The sequence below is a fragment of the Hoplias malabaricus genome, chromosome 2 (genome assembly GCF_029633855.1).
Source record: "Hoplias malabaricus isolate fHopMal1 chromosome 2, fHopMal1.hap1, whole genome shotgun sequence".
Lineage (NCBI taxonomy): Eukaryota > Metazoa > Chordata > Actinopteri > Characiformes > Erythrinidae > Hoplias > Hoplias malabaricus.
Genome location: NC_089801.1, coordinates 33,756,113 through 33,776,716, shown reverse-complemented (window position 1 = coordinate 33,776,716; position 20,604 = coordinate 33,756,113). Strand labels below are relative to the sequence as shown.

At 38.9% G+C, this 20,604-nt stretch overlaps 3 protein-coding genes across 3 annotated transcripts; 1 reads left to right on the top strand and 2 right to left on the bottom strand.

Moving 5' to 3' along the window:
* Window positions 1-466: 466 nt before the first annotated feature.
* crfb12 (cytokine receptor family member B12) lies at window positions 467-8,645 on the bottom strand. Its single transcript, XM_066662055.1, has 8 exons — window positions 8,556-8,645; window positions 6,789-6,938; window positions 5,023-5,152; window positions 4,657-4,829; window positions 3,933-4,078; window positions 3,455-3,611; window positions 3,029-3,159; window positions 467-2,914 (listed from the first exon to the last, which is right to left on the bottom strand). The coding sequence occupies exons 2-8, from the start codon at window positions 6,847-6,849 to the stop codon at window positions 2,351-2,353; spliced, it is 1,362 nt and encodes a 453-aa protein (XP_066518152.1). The 5' UTR covers window positions 6,850-6,938; window positions 8,556-8,645; the 3' UTR covers window positions 467-2,350.
* Window positions 8,646-9,949: 1,304 nt separating this feature from the next.
* On the bottom strand, window positions 9,950-15,879 carry si:dkey-71l1.1 (uncharacterized protein LOC569883 homolog). Its single transcript, XM_066658974.1, is given in 11 exon segments — window positions 9,950-11,090; window positions 11,542-11,644; window positions 11,729-11,805; window positions 12,360-12,449; window positions 12,452-12,481; window positions 13,328-13,433; window positions 13,522-13,623; window positions 13,817-13,909; window positions 14,114-14,181; window positions 14,540-14,739; window positions 15,725-15,879. Coding segments are annotated over 10 exon segments (954 nt in total). The 5' UTR covers window positions 14,685-14,739; window positions 15,725-15,879; the 3' UTR covers window positions 9,950-10,950.
* A 438-nt stretch (window positions 15,880-16,317) lies between these two features.
* On the top strand, window positions 16,318-20,098 carry ufc1 (ubiquitin-fold modifier conjugating enzyme 1). Its single transcript, XM_066658975.1, has 6 exons — window positions 16,318-16,458; window positions 17,569-17,636; window positions 18,285-18,348; window positions 18,465-18,541; window positions 18,630-18,720; window positions 18,820-20,098. The coding sequence occupies exons 1-6, from the start codon at window positions 16,336-16,338 to the stop codon at window positions 18,898-18,900; spliced, it is 504 nt and encodes a 167-aa protein (XP_066515072.1). The 5' UTR covers window positions 16,318-16,335; the 3' UTR covers window positions 18,901-20,098.
* Window positions 20,099-20,604: the final 506 nt, after the last annotated feature.

Sequence of the window (20,604 nt, the reverse complement as noted above, 5' to 3'; positions counted from 1 at the left end):
TCAATTTGATAATTATAACTGACAACTAATGAAAACCCCAAATTCAGTATCTCCCCTGAGAGCAAGGAGATGGCGGACCACTGTTGGTCCACTGAGGGCAAAGTTGGAGGTCCACTAGTGTTTTGCACAGCGTTTTCTGGGCGGACCACTGGTGATTAAACAGAATTTTAGACAAATTACCACATTTTAGCACTTCTCCATTCACAGTCCAATTTACATTTTTTCCTTCATTAGCTTCTTCTGTCATTCTTTATAAATAAGATTAGTAAATAATTTTAATCCAGCACAGTGTCAACATTTTCAGATAATCATTTTATATCAGGCTCATACTCATTATTATATCTCTCAGAGTTGTTGGTAATATTTGTGTTAGTTTGTTTTCCAGAATAAAAGCCTCTGTGAATTTAAAATCTGTTTGAGGAGATTTTAAATGAGTTCTATCCGGTACAGGACAGTAATCTGAGTGCTCCGATAGTGGACCAGCAGTGGTCTACAGTCAGTGGTGTGCCAGCATTTTTATGCCAGTGGACTGATATATACTCGCTGTCTATGCTCTGATAGTTGCCTTCAGCTCTTCTGCATTGTTGTCGTATTGCATCTTCCTCTTCACAACACCCCATAGATTTTCTAAGGGGTTAAGGTCAGGCAAGTTTGCTGGCCAATTAAGAACAGGGAGACCATGGTCCTTAAACCAGGTACTGGTAGCTTTGGCACTGTGTGCAGGTGCCAAATCCTGTTGGAAGATGAAATCCGCATCTCCATAAATTTGGTCAGCAGCAGGAAGCATGAAGTGCTCTAAAACTTCAAGGTAGACGGCTGCATTGACCTTGGACCTCAAAAAACAAAGTGGACCAACAACAGCAAATGACATGGCACCCCAAACCATCACTGACTGTGGAAACTTTACACTGGACCTCAAGCAACATGGATTTTGTAACTTTCCTCTCTTCCTCTAGACTCTGGGACCTTGATTTCCAAAGGAAATTCAAAATTTACTTTCATCAGCCTTCAACTTTGGACCACTCAGCAGCAGTCCAGTATTTTGTCTTTAGCCCAGGTGAGACGCGTCTGATGCTGTCTCTTATTCAAGAGTGGCTTGACACAAGGAATGCGACGCTGAAACCCATGTCTTCCACACGTCTGTGCGTGGTGGTTTCCGAAGCTCTCCAGCTGCAGTCCAATCTTTGTAAATCTCAAACACATTTTTGAATGGGTTTTGTTTCCCAATCCTCTCCAGGGTGCAGTTATCCCTATTGTTTCTACACTTTTTTTGACCACATCTTTTCTTTCCCTTTGCCTCTCTATTAATGTGCTTGAACACAGAGCTCTGTAAACAGACAGCCTCTTTACAAGGACATTTTGTGTCTTGCTCTGCTTGTGTAAGGTCAATGGTCGTATTTTTATCAACCGTCAAGTCAGCAGTCTTCCTCATGATTGTGGAGCCTACAGAACTACACTGAGAGGCCATTTAAAGGCCTTTGCAGGTGTTTTTAGTTAATTATCTGATTAGAGTGTGGCACCAGGTGTCTTCAATATTGAACCTTTTCACAATAGGTTCTAATATTCTAATTTTCTGAGATACTGAATTTGGGGTTTTCATTAGTTGTCAGTTATAATCATCAAATTAAAAGAAATTAACACTTAAAATATATCAGTCTGTGTTTAATGAATGTGTATAATAATACAAATTTCACTTTTTGAATGGAATTACTGAAATAACTTTTTCACGATATTCTAATTTTATGACCAGGCATTTTAATCAGATCAGTGCTAATGACATGATTATGTCTAACAAAAATGAGGTATGAGTATTTTGACCCTGAATAGCACCAAATATGATGTATATGTATACTAAATTTTTAGATGCAATGCATCTTGTGGAACTACTTTGTAGCGTATTTAGGAATGTTTCCAGAAGGCTTTGTTCATAGAGTGGGACAAAATAAAATGGTGATACAGTTAGTGCCATTGCTGCAAAGCTCCAAACCTCCAGAGGTTTTGAGTTCCAGCCTCACCTCGGGTTCCTGTCTGAGGAGTTTTCTGAGGTGTGATTTCCCAGTAGCTGCATGGGTTTCCACAGTGGGAAAACACATGTTGGTAGGTGGATTGGCTAAAATTGTCCACAGGCATGTGTAAGTGATGCCCTGTGATGGATTGGCACTCTTTCCAAGTGTCCAGTGATTCTTTGTAGGCTCCTGATCCACTGACCAGGATTAGGCCTTAATGAAAGTGGCCTCCAGACATGCAATATATATAGTTCAAATATAAAATAATTTGAGCAGGACAGACTTCAGATTTAACAGCACCACACTGTAGTATTCTCATTACTTCATGCACCGGTCAATCTGCATTAAGATTGACACCATAACTGAGCCAAATGTGGGTCAAGCCTGGGCTCATAACTGCTTCCTAAAGAGTGATCATTGCATACAGAATCAATCTCATCTTCAGACGATTCCGATAACTCTAAGAGGTGACAAGTAGTATAAAGCTGATGCTGGTTTTCTGTTTTTGGCATTTCTTTTTCATCAAAGTCTGGGTGTGAGATATTTTTGTTGGTAAAAGTATTATAAATGTCAGGGCTGAGATGTTTCTCTTGCATCAGGTTTTCTCTGGGCTCTTCCATATTCACAGATGCTGTGTACAAAGCCGACGTGTAAGGTTTTATCTTCTCAGTCTGATGCATTTCATCCTGCAGCTCCATTTCAAGAGCTTCCTGCAGCTCATCCCTGGACCCAGGCATGATGTCTGTTCTTGCAAATAGTACTTTCTCTATGTAGACATGTGGTGCATTGTCTTCGTCCATTTCATATGCGGGTTCAACTGGACGCAAATAACCTGTGACTGACACAGGCAGGACATCGGTTTCCTCTGGGTTCATTGTCAGGAACACTGCATTTCCTCCTCTGATTTGCTATAAGTCACACAAGTAAATTCAGGAAATTCTCGGTTAAGATCATGTACTACTTATGTATTTACAACAATTTGACAATATTATATATACATTTTAATCATTAAGGGAACACACCAGACTTTTTGGAAAGATGCTATGCCCAGGCTTTGTGTAGCATATTTTAGTGCGCAGGATATACCCCATGGGAACAATCATCAGTATGAGAGCAACAACACCTACTCCCACACCTACAATGTGAGGGAAACCTGGTCAATGAGACAAGCAAAATATCATTAAAGGTTTAGAAAAGCCGTGTAGATTGATTAGTGATGATAACAATTTTTATAGAGTATTAAGTAACAGTGCAGCTGTCCATGTGGCTGAGCTGGATTCATTTCCTAGCTAAGGCAACCACAGCGCTGGGGTCATAATATATCCGCTACAGGTTGCTCTGTATAAGAACGTTTGCTGTTCATGTAGATAGATGTAACTCAGAGATAAACAGTTATTAACAATGAGGGTTTACTGGCTGGTAATAAAATTCCTGAATATGATCAATACCTCTTCGGTCATGATCCAGAAAAGTGCACTTGGTAGCATTGAGATACTGGTGTTGGGACATCTGTGTGTAGAAGGCAGAAGCGTTGACGCAGTAGCTGTAACCATGTGGTAGATGGGCGAAGTTCAAGAATCCTGTAGTTGTGCTCTCTCCAATATGCTTTGAGAGATGGAAATAAGCAAACTTTCCTTTATGAACTAGCTTTGTTCATCAAACAATACACAGTCAAATCAGGCTACGAGGCTAATGAAGCTAACTGGTATTTTAAGGCTTTAGCATCCAGCATACAACATACTCTTACCTCAAACAGTTGTTAAAATAATCACAAATAGATGTGTTTAGGTCAAATTATGGGACTTTGGATGGGATAGATTCCTCAAGAAATTTAAACTAAATTGGTAAATTCCTCTCAATCTACATGCTGAATATTTTGAGAACTAAGGGTAGTGATAAAAATGAAATCAATTAATTCTGTTTCACCTGAACTTTGTGGTCAGGGGACACCTGAAAGAGATCAACAGAGAACCTCAAGGACAGGTTCCAGACTGACTGAACCTGATGACTGAGGTGAACCTGGATGGAATGGCTGTCAGAAAATATTCTGATGTTTGGTGGACTTAGCTGACCTGTAAAACAAGTGATAGAGAAGGACCACGTCAAACACCTACTTTGGCTTTTCTACAGACCAGAGCCTTTAAGGCATTCATTGAGACCTTCATTAACATTGTTCTAGAACATTATTCCACATTCACACACTGTTCAAGAATGTTCACCTCAGCTCACTTTGTCCTACAAAGTTCCCCCAAAATTGCACTGTTTTACAAAGTTCTTCCTTGTGTGCATTACTCTAAAATGCACCCAGCCTGTACAGTTCTAGAATGTTCTCCTATTTCTTTATTACAATGTTCCCTTTATTTGCACTACTTTAAAGTGTTTTTCTGTTCTGTTCTTGAATATTACCCCACAATCCTGTGCTGTTCTAAAATGCTCTCCTATTTCTTTACTGATCTACAGTGTTCCTTCTTTTTTTGCAAATCTCTAGAACATTTTTTTCTATTAGAAATGTTCTAAAATGTTTTGCCCCAATCACACTCTTCTACAAAGTTCCCTCTCATTCCCACATTTCTACATTGTTCGCTTTCATTCTCTCTGTGCTTTATAGCAGCAGTATGTTATCGTCTATAACAGAAGCATTGAAACTAACTGTCTTTGTAGAGCTGGAATGTCCGAGGCAGGGATGCCCAGTCTGACCTCTCCTCTTTCCATTCTGCCCTGACTCTCACGAAATAGTCTGTGAATAGCTCATCAAGATTCAGGCTACACTGTGTAGAGGTGATATTTATGCAATCAGCAGAACAATTCCAGTCTGGCTTCAAACTGCAAACACAGAGACAGCATGTTAGCATGTAAGGTGCGATTTAATAAGTATGATACATCATAAAAGTTATTTGAATAAACTGAGAAAGCTAGTGAACCAGAGTGTTAATTTAAAAAAGAGGTATTCAGTGAAATAAGCTTATACAAACATATCTAGAACAAGTTTTTCCAGACAAAAACTGAGAGTTCTTACTAATGCTTAATGTCTTTGAATTCAACAGAGTATCTGGTTTCAGAAGGGTTCCCTGGTCCAGGAAGCCAGTGGACAGTGGTCTGGAAGTCCAACAAGTCCACACTCAGGTTGAATGGAGGAAAGAGCGCACCTTTCACAAAAAAAAAAAAAATAGGAATGTGAATTCAACACAAAAGAAATTCATATCGTACACAGTACAGAGGTTTATCTAATTCAGCAGCTTAACATTTTTGTGTCCAGATGTTTAATTGTGTGCATGTATAATCTCTTTAGCAAAGGATGAAATGAAGTTTAAAACTCTGGCGCAGCACCCACGGAACTTAAGTCACCCTACATAATCCCAATTTTTCAAATACAGGAGTGTAATCACTGTAGAATTAGGCTATGGTTCGGTGGAACTATTCTCTGAAGTGATGGTGTTTCTGATCTAGAACCAATCACCCATCTTTAGTACCTCAAAACACCTCCAGTGTCCTTGTGGCTGAATGCTATCAAATGCACAGAGCAATTTCAAAGTGTCTAATGCCCTCCCAGAAAATTAGATGGTGACAACTTCCTATTATTAATAACACTGAACACCTTAGATTTCAGTTAGAAGTTTAATTGGAATAAATCTAGTGGTTTGATAACCTGTGTGAGCTTAAAGCTGTGTTAACTGGCAGTGTCTGACAAACTATGTGGTCTCACTGCTTTAGGACATTCTGTTTGTTGACACAGTGAAGGACTGGTGGAGTTTTCCATTGAACAAAGATGACATGTTTACCTAATGATGTGGTTCTTAATTTAAGTAACAGATTTGCAATACAAATTCATATAAATTCCCCCTTACAACAAATATGGTCTATGGCATGTTTGATGCCAGAGATTTGATTCATAATTTTGCACTGGAGCTATAAGGCTAAAGATGCTAACAGTTACCATCATGGAAGTCATCACGCTTTTTGTCCAAACTATTTCAAGTTGTTAAGTAGTATGGTTTCCCTGAAAACTTCAGTAAGGAACAGCTGTTGTGTTTTGAGTGGTTATTATCCAGCATGGTCATACTGCGTGATCAGCTAAACCAGCACTAGATCAACATAGAACCCTTTCTGGCATTTGCTTTTATTAGGCAGGTGTGCATGTACAGTTATATGTCATTGTACAACATACAACAAAATGTCCACATGTAACCCAGCCGTGGCAATGAATACAAAGGCAGAGCAGCAGGGTTAGGTGCCTTGCTCAAGTGCACTGATCTTTCAGTCCCAGACCATCAACTCTCCTACCAGTCATGGCAAATGAACCAATGGCCTTCCAGTCCCAAGCCCTCTTCTCTAACAATTAGGCCACACCTACGGCCCCCCAAAAAAGCAGGATTCTGATGTGTTACAGGAGGCTGTTTCTGCCAGTCAAATTAGGAGAAAGGTTCCTATATTGAGTTTTGTCCAGCTTGAAAAGGATTAAAAACTGTAGAACCATGAGGCTAATAGCATTACTCAGGGAATACAAAGCAGTTCCAAAAGAAGTGTACATCTATGTGGTTTCTGACACCGTTTAATGTACGGCAAATGCACAAAAGTCCGTAAAAACAGAAACAGCCATCATTTACCCTGAATTTGCCTGTACTTCTGTCAACCTTTGTCCAGGTCATGGATTACTTCTGTATTTCTTTATGTTACCCAGTGAAGAAAGAAGTTGCTTTTGTGAAATACCAGAGAGATTTTTTAAACTTGAAATTCAAGTATTTGCAGCGTGTGCTAAAATGCCAGTTTCTCGTCTGTCAATACCTTTAGTTCTCTGCAGATAAGTCAGGAGCAGCATCAGGACATATGCTGGCACGAACAACATTGTATGGAGCTTCCATCAAGCCACAAAAGACCCTTTTGAGAGGGTTGGCATGTTGCTGTGTTTGGTCAATGCTGTTAGCTTAACCTTCACTGTAACACACAGATATGGACTACACGTTTATATTGTTTATGATCTGATAAAATAACATCACTATGTTACCACAGATTTGAATAAAATGTAGGAAACATCTAATCTAATGGAAAATTGTCCTCTTTGCTCAGAGATTAGCCTTTGGACTAGCCTGTCATCTTTTAAGCCAAATTAAATGTTTCATTTTTTCTTTTCATTGTATTGTAAATGGGTGGCATGGTGGTGCAGCAGGTAGTGTCGCAGTCACACAGCTCCAGGGGCCTGGAGGTTGTGGGTTCAATTCCCGCTCCGGGTGACTGTCTGTGAGGAGTGTGGTGTGTTCTCCCCGTGTCCGCGTGGGTTTCCTCTGGGTGCTCCGGTTTCCTCCCACGGTCCAAAAAACACATGTTGGTAGGTGGATTGGCGACTCTAAAGTGTCCGTAGGTGTGAGTGTATGTGTATGTGTGTGTGTGTCTGTGTTACCCGGTGAAGGACTGGCACCCAGGGTGTATTCCCACCTTGAGCCCAGTGATTCCAGGTAGACTCTGGACCCACCGCAACCCTGAACTGGATAAGCGCTTACAGATAATGAATGGATGAATGTGTTATGAATAGTAGATTGTGGAAGACCTACATTTTTTGCAGTTTTTCATTGACAACTGATATTTTTCTAAAGTTTGAACCCATGAGGTTATTCACTTATTTTGCCCCATGGCAACATTTTTTGGAGTGGGTTGTTGGCATCTAATTCTGAATTTGTCCAGATTTACCAAACACAATGAAACTGTTCAGTAACAACATTCTTACCTTTCCTTAATATATTTGTCAGTTAAATAAACCCTCAAAGGATGTAAAAGTAATAATTCATTCATTATCTGTAACCGCTTATCCAGTTCAGGGTCGTGGTGGGTCCAGAGCCTACCTGGAATCATTGGGCGCAAGGCAGGAACACACCCTGGAGGGGGCGCCAGTCCTTCACAGGGAAACACACACCTATAGACACTTTTGAGTCGCCAATCCACCTACCAACGTGTGTTTTTGGACTGTGGGAGGAAACCGGAGCACCCGGAGGAAACCCACTCGGACACGGGGAGAACACATCAAACTCCTCACAGACAGTCACTCGGAGCGGGAATCGAAACCACATCCTCCAGGTCCCTGGAGCTGTGTGACGCGACACTACCTGCTGCACCACCGTGCTGCCCGTAAAAGTAATAATAATAAATAAATAAATAAATCACATATTCATAACTTTACTGATTTAGTACTTAACTCTCTCTCTCTCTCTCTCTCTCTCTCTCTCTCAAGGGAATGAACACCCATTTAACTAACATTGGAGAAAAGTTCACAGATTGCATATGCATTGTTACCTGCTTTTTTGCTCTCAGTTGTGATCAATAACCCTGATTTCTGAGAATGCCAACATTTTTATTATTAGTAGTATTAAAAGCTCCTCCTATTTGATACACGATAAATAAATAAATAAATAAATAATTCAATCTGCTCACGTATCTCGGTGGCATGTCCAGGCAAGAAATTTAGAGAAAAACACTTTGAACATGCTGATTTTACAAACGTCAGCTTAGACAAGAATGCCATTCCTAGATGCCTATTGGAATAACTGGGTTTACACTTACCAATCTCATCCCAGTCTTCTCAGAGAGAACAGCTTCTCAGAAATAACAAAGGCAAACAACATTGTGATCCGTCTGTCAGATTCAGCTGGAGGTCTGTAGTGGGGAGGTGTGACTGACTGAATAGAAACTTATTTGGAAAGGGAAATGCACATCATTCCTACCTCATCTATTATCGAGTGTGAAAAAGCCACATTCTGCTAGAAAAATGCACTATAAGGAACCCTGTCAGACTCTAACTATTCTTTAATATGCAGACGTCTTTATTCACAATAAGAACGATATGCCAGTTCACAGAGACAATGCAACTCTTGGCATGTTTACTTCTCTAGCCTTGGCACTTCTCCTGAAAAAACAACAGGGAAACGGGAAGTACCTGTCTGTTGGGTGCAAGCTCACCTGGGTGCATTGTCACGAACCTGCATAACACAAACATAAAGAGTGTAGCCTGTGTCACCACCCACATAAACGCTTAAATCATGAAATATGAATTTTAAAAATTTCCTTTGAGTGATTCTCCAACTTATCAACACCATTCTTGGTTCCCCAACAGACCATACATTTTAAAAGTAATGACATTTTTTTTCAAGGCATACAATTAAAAATAGCTGGTTTCTTAAAATCCTTCTATGGAAAAGATTTTTGTAAAACGCCATAGAAGAACTACTGTCAGAAAAACTGTCACTGGTACCTTTTGTTTTCTCTGTGGTGGTACCCTAAATGGTACATATTCAGTACCTTTAGTTAGGGAACATAATTGTACCTTATTCTATTATAATTGTAGATTTTAAAAATGTGTTTTTCTTTCCATTTTCTTTTATTTTACAGTTACCTTTAGGGAACACAACATTTAGACGACAGGTTCATTGACACTGTTTGTAACTTTCGTGACCAACAATGTACCTCTACAGTACCTTCATTTCTGAGAGTGTACCGTCATGTGTCACTGAAGTATGTGCTCATGAATGTTCCAAAAAAAAAAAATGCCATACAACAGACAAACAATTTTGACTCCCTTAACAAAACCTTCAAGGGGTGTTTTTTTACAGAGCTGTTTTTGTGATCAATGGAGTTTTTATTTTTTAAATGCAAAGAACTGGCACATACACTCTCAAAACGGAGATACAAAAAGGGTTCTTAGTTCTTGTGACGCCACAAAAGAACCACACTTGGTTCCCCCCAAGAGAAAATCATCCATTAAGGTTTTTTTCTTTTTTTCTAATAACCCCATATAATGGGATTTTATGGTAAAGAATGTTTTAAAAGCTGAAAGTGCTTTTATTAGGCAATTTTTCACAATTCACATTTATCCTAGTCTTGACCCTCCAGAATAATTACCTCTCAGGACAGGTATAAATAGTTTGATTTTATTATTTTAAAATAAAATTCCAGTTTAACAAGCATATAACACAGTAGAGGCATACCTTGGGAGTGGGTGGTTATGGTGAAACCTATGAGTGACCCAAATGTTAGCCAGCTGTGGGGCACTTCATGTAAAAAATGTTTAGCAACTTAAACAACAAACAAACAAACAAAGACATAAATAAGGTAATGGTAGTACATGATAAATCCCATTCGTATGTCTATCATGAGCGTGTGTATTCAGAAAGAGTTCCTGATATATTCCATCCTCTCCATGTTTAGAATACAGTGAGATGACTGATTCTAAACATTGCTTTCAAAAAATGTGACCTTCAAAGCTGTCACTGATGCAAGCTTTACACTTTGTTCTTCAAATAAATAAATAAATACATAAATAAATAAAAATGAATAAATAAATAAACGGAAAGCTGGCATTTCCCTACTTCATCCTAAAGTTATTTATGCATGTTAAAGTGTTTTTCTTGCAAGCCTGATTTGTTATTTCACAATTCATTGACATTTCATTGTTGCATCTTCATTTGTGACATAATATTAATGAGAGGACCAGAAGATCCTACAGTACTGATTCTTAAATAAACACCAAAAGCAGGCGTGCAAACGTTCCTTTGTAGCATAGCATAGATAAAAAGCATGGTTTAACAGAATGGATTTGGGATCAAGCTTATTGTAGTCCAGTGATAAATCTTTCTTTGGGTTTAGATCTAGTCCAAAACTACCAAAGCTACATGGAAAAAGTACGCATATGCCTTATACTCTTCTTGTTCCCCCCAAAAAGGTCCATATATTTTCACTATTCCATACAAAGTCATTGTTAAGCAAATGAGGAATATGTCAGTTTGCAAGGTCAGCACCAACGTGGAAGAGTTTGGATCATGATTTCCATTTTTCCTCCATGCCTTAAAACGTTTAGACATCCAAAATGGGCAGTGAGGCTTCTGTCGATTGAGCCGTTATCTGGAGAAGGGGACCTGAGAACGGGGTTTCTTTTACAGAACCAACAGACAGATGCAAAGTTTTAGCCCACATTGATCCCCAGGCCCACCTGCAGCTTGTCTGCTCGATGGTTAACGAAGGCGCCCATTATTAACGTGGCAGGAAGGGGACACAGACGTTTCTCCAGAACACCTCCAATGATACACCGGCTGTCCAACATGCCTGAGGGGAATATGTTTATAATACGTATATGAATGTCAGATGCATCTTCAAAACTTGCCCCACAAACTCATTCTTTCATAACTACTAGTGAGAGGTTGGACAATATGTTTATAAAACTAGCACAAATCTCATTCCAAAAATGTCCTATGCAATTCCAAAACATCTCTGGGCACTAAACATGGTGGCTCATGTGCAGCTCCTCCAGGGCATCCAATTCAGTTTTATGCTGTCCTATGTAGATGTCACAATGGGCCATTTCTGACCAAGAGTGCAATCTAAAGTAGCTAAACTAGCTATATCTAAGAAGGGGTGGCAACAATTTTGGTTTCTGCTAGTGTCCCGACAAGCTGACAGTTATTAGCAGAGGTGTTAAATTATATTTTACAAAAACTACATTTTTTTTATTATATATAATTTTGTTTATTATAAATAAGATACTTGCAATTCTTACCTCTGAACGTCATATTGGCTTCAGGTAAATTCATCTGGTAGCCGAAAGAAAACGTGGTCTCCTGGGTCCTGGTGCTGGCTTCGAACTCTACTCCAACTTGGATCTGGAAGAAATAACGTAGAAGATTGTAATCGTACTATACAGTTATAATGTGTGAATATTAAAGTGGTTACAGATGTTTCCATACCTGCTTGTTGGCTCTATGATAATAACTGGCATGGGCACCTCCTTTACCAGCATTTAGCGTCGCCACCCAGTTGGGCCCTGGAACAAAACCAAAAAAAGGTTTTATTTTGGGGGGTGGTTTCCCCTGGAACTTACAGGCAGTGAAAGGGTATTTAAAAGGAGGATTCTTTTTTAAATTTCTGCATAAGGCACTCATTATAGGACACTAGGAAAAATTTTATAGATTTGCTCCTGAGCTCCCCCTACTGCTGTAGAGGGTAATTCTCATTTACAGCAACATTGTTAAATAAAGTGGAAAGTGAAGTGAAGAGGGTGGTCCCCTACCTACCTCATTAATTACATAGTGCAGTTTCTGCCGTGCTCAAACAGGACAGAAAAGCAACAGATGCTCCACGTGCTTCCTGATAGGAAGCATCACAGTGAAGCTCCACTGAATAAAATACTACCTAGTGTTACTTTAATTGAAGCATGTTTACTTCTGACATTACACAAATGCTTTTTTCCATCAACCCAATAAGAATAATTTTGTTTACATCCTAACAATGTAATTCTACAGAAACACATTCTTTATAAATACATTAACACATTCTGTTTTTTGGTACAATTGAAGAAAACATGTTCTGCTCTTAAACCTGAGTATTGTCCAGCCAGGGTAAGGATGCCCCCTTCTTCAGCTCGACCTCGGTGGTACACCAGCTCCCCGCCGAGAACCAGTTGGGGGAGACACTCTGGAGGAAGTGCGCTACCATAATAACTGCCACACAAGGAAGAAGGCATGTAAAATTTAAGAGAATTCATTAGTTCATTCACAGCAACATACCTGTAGGATAGGTCATAGATTTCCAAGAAAAACATTCAATTAAAGCATGCATGAACTGCAGTAAATCATCCAACCACAGCATACATACAGAACAAACTGATATATGTAAATGAGCAAAGTTATGATTTGTTAATCCAAGAAGGACCTTGGCTTCAACTGATTCTTTTGTAAGATTGGATTGTTTAGAAAGTTCTAAAAATATTACTGCCATGACCAGTCACAACAGACTACTTTTGATGCATAATTATATAGAAAAATTAAAGAATGATAGATAAACAGACAGACAGACATTATTAGGAACTGTTTCCAAACTGTGGGAGGGCTCTTCTTAATAAATACCAATACAGAGCTGGCAATCATAAGAGAAAGAATATTAATTAATTTATTCATTCTTTGTCTGGGTCTGGAGCCTACTCTGAATCATTGGGTGCAAGGCAGGAACACACCCTGGAGGGGGCGCCAGTCTTTCACAGGACAACATATACACACACACGCTCACACCTTTGGACACTATTGAGTCGCCAGTCCACCTACCAATGTGTGTTTTTGGACTGTGGGAGGAAACCGGAGCACCTGGAGGAAACCCAAGTGGACACGGGGAGAACACACCAAACTCCTCACAGACAGTCACAAACTCACACTCGAACTCACAACCTCCAAGTCACTGGAGCTGTGTATCTGCGACACTACCTGCTGCACCACCGTGCCATCAGAAAGAATATGTTCCTATACAAAACCCAATGAAAATGAAGAATTCTGCGAGTAACCATGTATTTTCACCTGATTCTTTGAGGATGTCTGGGTTAGCCATAGTGACAGCAGCAGTAAAGTCGCTGCCTCTGTACTCTGCTTCAAACTGCCATGTCACAAAGTGGGACTGCTGTGTCTGCAAACACAACAAAGCAAAATAACAAGACACTGCTTCTTGAATTTGCATTATACTTGATAAGTGATACTTAATTTTCAAAACTAACCTGAAACACAGCTTTGGCTCTTACTCTCTCGCTCAGGTGGAAGAGAGAGTGTGCATTCAGGCTTCCAGAAGAGTCCATTTCCCCAATGAGCATTGGAGAATTCTGTGGCATAAAGAAATGAATGGTTGTGTTTTACAAGTTCATTCTCTGTGTCAGTTGCTAGCAGATGCTAATGCTGCTATTTATTTTCTGATCGTGTCTTGACTGATGTAGTGTGTTGAGAATATTTTTTCCACATTACTTTCAACAATGTTTAAAGAACAAAATAAAAAAGGCAATGAAATATGACACTCACGGTTTCTTTACTGTCAGTGTCTGACTGCAGGTACTCAACATGGAAGCGATAATTCGATGGTGCAACAGCACTGAGGTGAAATGTGTGGCTGACCTATGAGAAAAGTCATACAAAAAACAGAAGTGGACACTTTAAAGGCTAATCTTTAAATTACATTCTGTCCACATAAAAAATGCCTTTATTAAACCATTCTTTAACAGCATCCCAACAGTTCTAAAAACATCATCTTAAAAGATAAAATTATTTCTGTGTTTTTTCTTTATACAAATCTTGATATGAAGGGTTTGCAGAACAAACCTTGAAAAAGCTGCTGAGTGTTTTGTTGACAACCATTTTGACTCCTTCAACCTGCTGTGGAAACACATCTGAAAAGACACAGACAGTTTGTGGACATGAAAGTATTCACATGGTCAGAAAATCTCAAAATAAACATTGGACTTCTCCCCTGCTGCATATCATTGCGATAACTGTTCCATTAACATGTCAAAGCAAATATCAAAAGACAGATTTCCTTCAGTGATAAAAGTGTATGTTACCATTAATAGTCATTATATATATCATTATGTTTAATATCATGATATAACATATGTCATAGCTGATGTCATGTCTGAATAAGCTGTCCTGGTGTACACATTTATGGCATGTCTGCATTATGTAGAAGGCATCCAATTCAAGTGTTACAATCGATAAAACACAGAACATTTCAAATAAACTTTTTTTCACCTTTGCAGTTACGGTGTAGACCATCAAAGCTGCCCGGGTTCGGGAGCCGTCCATCCCTCTTGTCCCAGCGAGAGAGGGGTCTGTCCTGGGGGAAGGGGGAATTCTGACGCCCTGGGCGAGGGGACAAGGCCAGCACACTGCCCATGGGAACCAGAAAACCACAGGAGACGCTCTTTTCCGTGCTGATCTAGCCAACTTACCTGTAAAAAGACAGGCAGCCCATGGGTCAATTTAAGACTACTCTGAGATTGTATAGTATTTTGTACAGTATAGTACAATTTTAATAATAAACATGAGAGAATAAAACCAGCAAGTGTTATATAATGATGGAATTCAACTATTTAAAAATGTATTTCTGTGTATAAATGTATCGGAAGAATTTTGGAAAACTATTTCCCAGTCAGGTGGCAAGGTGTTGCAATAGGTAGTGTCACTGTCACACAGGTCCAGGGTCCTGGGTTGTGGGTTTGAGCCCTGCTCTGGGTGACTGTCTGTGAGGAGTTTGGTGTGTTCTCCCCCTGTCCACGTGGGTTTCCTCCGGGTGCTCCGGTTTCCTTCCACTGTCCAAAAACACACATTGGTAGGTGGCTTGGCTACTCAAAAGTGTCCATAGCTGTGTATGTGTGGAGTGTGTGTTGCCTGGCGATGGACTGACACTCTGGACCCACCATGACCCTGAATTGAATTAATGAATGAATTATCAGAATGAATGGATTGATTATTAAATTAATTAATTTCCCAGTCAATGTATTGATAACTATGCCATATGACAACTTTCTATAAAGGAAGTTTTTAGAGATGTCTGGTTCATATCACCACCACTGTGAAAAATCCTGACTTTGTAAGTTTCTCTAACACTGAACCACTCACATCAAACCATTTTGAATGACTGTGTTCCCATTTTAATAATTTTATTTATGCAAAAATTTAGAAAAATGGGTGGAGTTCCCATTTAAATGCCCCAAATTCACCTGAACCAGTCGTAATCAGTTTGAAAGCACAAACATTGCAGAGGTTAAACTGCTTATTTTAACAAAACAATGCAAAGCTATAAATAAGTGTTCGTTTGTAATATAATATGCTAGCGGTCAGCACATCCATGATATAAATTCCACTATTATTCACTATTAATAGCTCGAAGGTCGATGTTCATGCATTTTGGAATTGCATAATGTTAATACTTACTCTTTATCTGTGGCTGGATCAACACTGTGTGAAACATAAATGTAGGAGCGTTTACTAAGTTTATAAAACCTATATAATCTGGTTAATCCCATTAAAGGACGCAAACTGAATCAGTTTTTAAAAGGATGCTGAGAGATGACAGCTCTGGAGACGTGCAACGGTTCTCTCCGGGCGTCTGCCTCACAATTCCCTCCGTATTCCCTACATAGTCAACTGGGTCTTAAAATGCTTTAAGAAAACGTGGCTTCTTGACTGAAATGGTGCCCTTTTTAGCTAGTAAAGACATGTATATGGATATTTTAGGCTTACTATAAACTGTAGAAACACTTCATCCGGTCTAAATAGTGCCCTTTGTAGGGAATAGAGAGTCATTTGGGATTGAGCCAAAAGAACTAGGAAACATGGTTCCGTTTGCGCTTGGGGAAAGACCCTTGAATAAACTTGTTTTTCTTTGAAGTGATTCTGATCATAAACTAAACCAAAATGTCGCCAAAAGCTGTGTTTAATTTTGTCATTCATGATTTTCCACTCTGTATCGAGACAACACTAGTTTAAAACGCCCTTAGACGTCATCAGGTGGCGTTTGACGTGACATCACCAAAGCGAGCGCCATGGCAGACGAAGCCACAAGGAAAATAGTGTCTGAAATTCCGCTTTTAAAAACCAACTCTGGGCCGAGAGACAAAGAGCTGTGGGTGCAAAGGCTGCGGGAGGAATACCTGGCCCTTATCAAAGTGAGGACATGGCTGACTATATGCTGTTCTTCTTTCATTTGGGTTTAAATGCTTGTTATCCGCTAGCCGACCGTTACCAATAGCGCTACGTGTCGTTTAATGACTTCGTCCAAAACACACAGAAGTGTCTGGTGTAGTATAGTATATGTTTTATTTGACTCACCCAATATTGTCCATACTATCAGCTCCACTAGAAGTGCAATTTATAGTCCTGCAAGTGGTCATTGTTTGCTCTATATACTTTTTCAGCTAACTTTCATCATAGAGACAGAACCACTACAGAGCAGGTGTGATTTGGGAGGTGGATTATTCTCAGTGCTGCATTGACTGCGCTGGTACGATTGGATCAGACACAGCAGTGCTGCTGGAGTTTTTAAACACTGTGTCCACCCCCTGTGTACTCTGTTAGACACACCTACCTACTCGGAGCACATTTTGTGTTGATCGTCCAATTGTCCTTCATCACTGGCCACTGGATACTGCCCCCAGGACGCAATTGATTGGATATTCTTGTTTGGTGGACTGTTCCCTGTCTAGCAGTGACAGTATTTGAAGCGCTGCTGTGTTTTATCCACTTGTACCAGAAAGCAAATACCAACACATGTCAGTGTCACTAAAGCACTGAGAATGATCCACTGCATAAATAATACTTGCTCTGTTTATGGCAGAGCAACAGATGACATAAAAGATAATAGAACAGATGGGAACAGAGTAGATTCTGTAGATGCACTACAAAATGCACCTGAATGTCTGTGGAACTGGACAATGAGTATAGAAACATTTTAATGTTTTGGATGTTTGATGAATCTTCACTTTACAGTAGTAATTTTGCATTGTGTTCATGTTTGTTTTAAAGTGTAATTACATTTATTATCACATCTAAATTTGTATGTAATTCAACATGTGAGATGTGAACATAGTATTTGTTTGTTGTGAAACCTGCAGCCAACCTCCTTATGAATTCAATTAAGAGACATGTATTTTTGAATGCTAGCTTCCTATCACCATCAACGTGTACAGCACTTTTCCATTTTAACAATGCAGAAAATATGAAAAGTCAGTTGATTGCCCTTTAAACCAGAATCTTTTTTTTTTTGTTTAATTCTACAGTATGTGGAAAATAACAAGGTAGCTGACAATGACTGGTTCCGACTAGAGTCTAACAAAGAGGGAACAAGGTAAAGGAAGAGAGCCTCTACAGAATATTCATGGTACCATTTTAAATAAGACTACACTTATAAATATTTATAAATGGTTTAAAAATATGTTTAATACATGCTTACTAATTAGGTTGCAAACACCTTAAAATCATTAATAATCATTTGTAACAGATAAAGTGGGGAAAAAGTGACCTGTTTTTTTGTCTGTGAAAGTGTCAGAGAACATACAGAAAATGTCAAAGTAAAGAATAAGCTGAGACTTTAGAATGTACATTTAGTCATTTCATATGTTAAGGTGCCCCATATTAACACCATTCTATCACTGGTTAATTGATTAAACGTGGTGAGTGAATGGTTAAACCTATTAACATATATATGCTGAAACTGACAGAATTAACCTCAATTGAAGGAGAAGACAAAGTAAGGTAAGTATCCAGAGATCTGAGGTTTAACAGTGTAGATGAATGTGGCATTTGACAAACAACAGGTCATGTGTTATAAATGACTATTAATGACTTTTAATGCATTTACAACCTAATAACCATTAATGAACAGGTTGTAAACCATTTATACACCTTTATAAGTGTAGTCTTATTCTAAAATGGTAACAAATATATTTTTGTTCATCCAAAAACAAGTCTCCTGATCCATCTTCATTATGTTTAGGTGGTTTGGGAAATGCTGGTATATCCATGAGCTCCTCAAGTACGAATTTGACATGGAGTTTGATGTAAGTATTTGAAACAAACTTACAGACCCTTCTCCTATACTGAGAACATATATAGACCCATATCATCTGTATTACAGATGCTCTTTGCTCAGTTTCTCTGTAACATAACATTTCAGATTCCTGTCACATATCCAGCCACAGCACCTGAGGTGGCAATCCCTGAACTGGACGGGAAGACCGCCAAAATGTACAGGTTGGTTTTCTTCTGCTTCTTTTACCTTTAATTGTTCAACATTGAAGAAAAACACTTCCCGTTCAGCAATATTTCTTTACCTTAACAGAGGAGGCAAGATCTGCTTGACGGATCACTTCAAACCTCTTTGGGCCCGAAACGTGCCAAAATTTGGACTGGCTCACCTCATGGCCCTAGGGGTGAGTTGGATCTGTACTGATCCTTTTACATGAACTCATTTAAAGAAAAGGATTTTCACTATTTTTAACTATAAACATTTCTCCAATTTTTCTCCACAGCTTGGACCTTGGCTTGCTGTGGAGATACCTGACCTCATTTCTAAAGGCTTAATTCAACATAAAGAGCAGCAGAGCAGTTGAGAGTTCCCTACCTGACATCAGATCAGCCACATGATGCCTTAAAGGCATCACATCTTTCTGTTGACAAGGACTCTTACACTAATGATCCCTTCGTTTATGCCTCTGCACACTGTGTATTAAATACTACTGCATTTTGGCTGAGAAGACATTTAAGATATGTAAGAGCAGGTCTGCAATTGAATTTGTCATCAGTAAAAGAAACTGTGCCCAGGTTTGGGACCACAGTGGTTTATGGACTTGTGTGTTGTAAATGTAAAGCATCTATTGACTTACATGTTATTATCACATCTATTGATAAAAGATTAAAAATTAGTCACCCCACTATAGTTTGAATGGGTCCTTTTGAGGTAACTATTTTGTGTAACTAGCCTTGGATCTCCATACCAAATATTCTCTAGAGGTTTATAAAGCCCCCCAGCACTGGGGAGTGGAGCAGTGGAACAATATTCTACAGAGCATTCAGTGTCTTTGCAATGAGTTGAAGGGATCCTCATCCAGCATCAGTACTTGATCGCAGTAATTCTCACATGGCTGGACGTCATCGGATTCTTCTCAAGTATACACTGTATGGCTGCATCCGAAATGGCACACTCCCATATCTAGTTAGTGTGCAAATTTAGTATGTGACACGATGTAGAATGTAGTATGCGAAAGGTTCCTGGATGTTGTACTCGGCCGGGAGAGATTTGCTAGTATGCACCCCCAACACACTATCCGAGCCCGACATATCCCATGATTCATCTGGAGCAGCGAGGAGTAAAGGCAGTATGGAAGCAAATCTGTCTCATCAGACTTTGAAATATTACCACCTTTGAATTTGTAGCACTGCATCTGAATTTTGTTGCCTTTGAATTTAAGTCTTCAGATTTCCACCTCTGAATATTTTACTTCAAAATTATGCATCTGAATATAATTGCCCATGAATAGAACTCGTGAATTTTCAAGAACACATTTTCACTTTTATTATTCAAGGTTAATAAACTCAGATAAAAAAAATCGAACAATATATTTCGAAGTCCTATGGCATTTTTATTTTTTAATTGTCAGATTATCAAGAATCTGAAATTGATTTTACAGAAGGTGTAGTACAATTATTATATCACAAAGTGCAGAGTTTAATTCATAAAGTTGTGTTTGTTTAAACACTGGATGTCAGTGTGTGAATTAACAATGTCTGGTTATTTCTAATATTCTAAATATTTATATACAAATTTGTGTTTGGTATATTATTTATTTGTTGTAACAATGCCTCTTGGCAATAAATCTTATACAGTTGAAAAGCCTGTTAATTTCCCTTTTCAATGGTGCCACATTTGTAAGGAACATGCATTTGTGGGAGGAGCAGTAGAGCTGAGTGTGTGGGTTGCACCCATGAAAAATTTGCCAAATCCTCTCTGCCAAAGCCAATTACATTCTACAAACTATGTTTATAAGTAATTTCTTCAGTTTTATTTGTATAAGCTCCATCTCTCAGTGCTGTTCAAATGAAAGTAAAATGTCCATATGTTTAAATATGTTTAAAAAGACAAAGGCTTTCATGGGGTGGTCTAATTTTCACACGACTGTATCCCCACAGTTCATGTTTCCACATTCATATCACACGCTCATTACAAAACAAATTTCCACAGTAAAATTTCTTCTTCTTCTTCAGGATGTCAGTAGTCTGTTATATTGTGTCTTTAGTGAGACTTTCAGATTTTTGGG

What these genes read in the sequence shown, in the direction of transcription:
- crfb12 (XM_066662055.1), bottom strand. Translation starts at nt 6,849, where the DNA reads ATGTTGTTCGTGCCAGCATATGTCCTGATGCTGCTCCTGACTTATCTG. An exon ending in TTCAAAGACATTAAGCATTA is followed by an intron (nt 4,830 to 5,022) that starts GTAAGAACTCTC and finishes CTGTGTTTGCAG; the next exon opens with TTTGAAGCCAGACTGGAATT. An exon ending in ATTCCAGCTCTACAAAGACA is followed by an intron (nt 4,079 to 4,656) that starts GTTAGTTTCAAT and finishes CTTGTTTTACAG; the next exon opens with GTCAGCTAAGTCCACCAAAC.
- ufc1 (XM_066658975.1), top strand. Translation starts at nt 16,336, where the DNA reads ATGGCAGACGAAGCCACAAGGAAAATAGTGTCTGAAATTCCGCTTTTA. An exon ending in AAGACCGCCAAAATGTACAG is followed by an intron (nt 18,542 to 18,629) that starts GTTGGTTTTCTT and finishes TTACCTTAACAG; the next exon opens with AGGAGGCAAGATCTGCTTGA. An exon ending in CTCACCTCATGGCCCTAGGG is followed by an intron (nt 18,721 to 18,819) that starts GTGAGTTGGATC and finishes TTTTCTCCACAG; the next exon opens with CTTGGACCTTGGCTTGCTGT.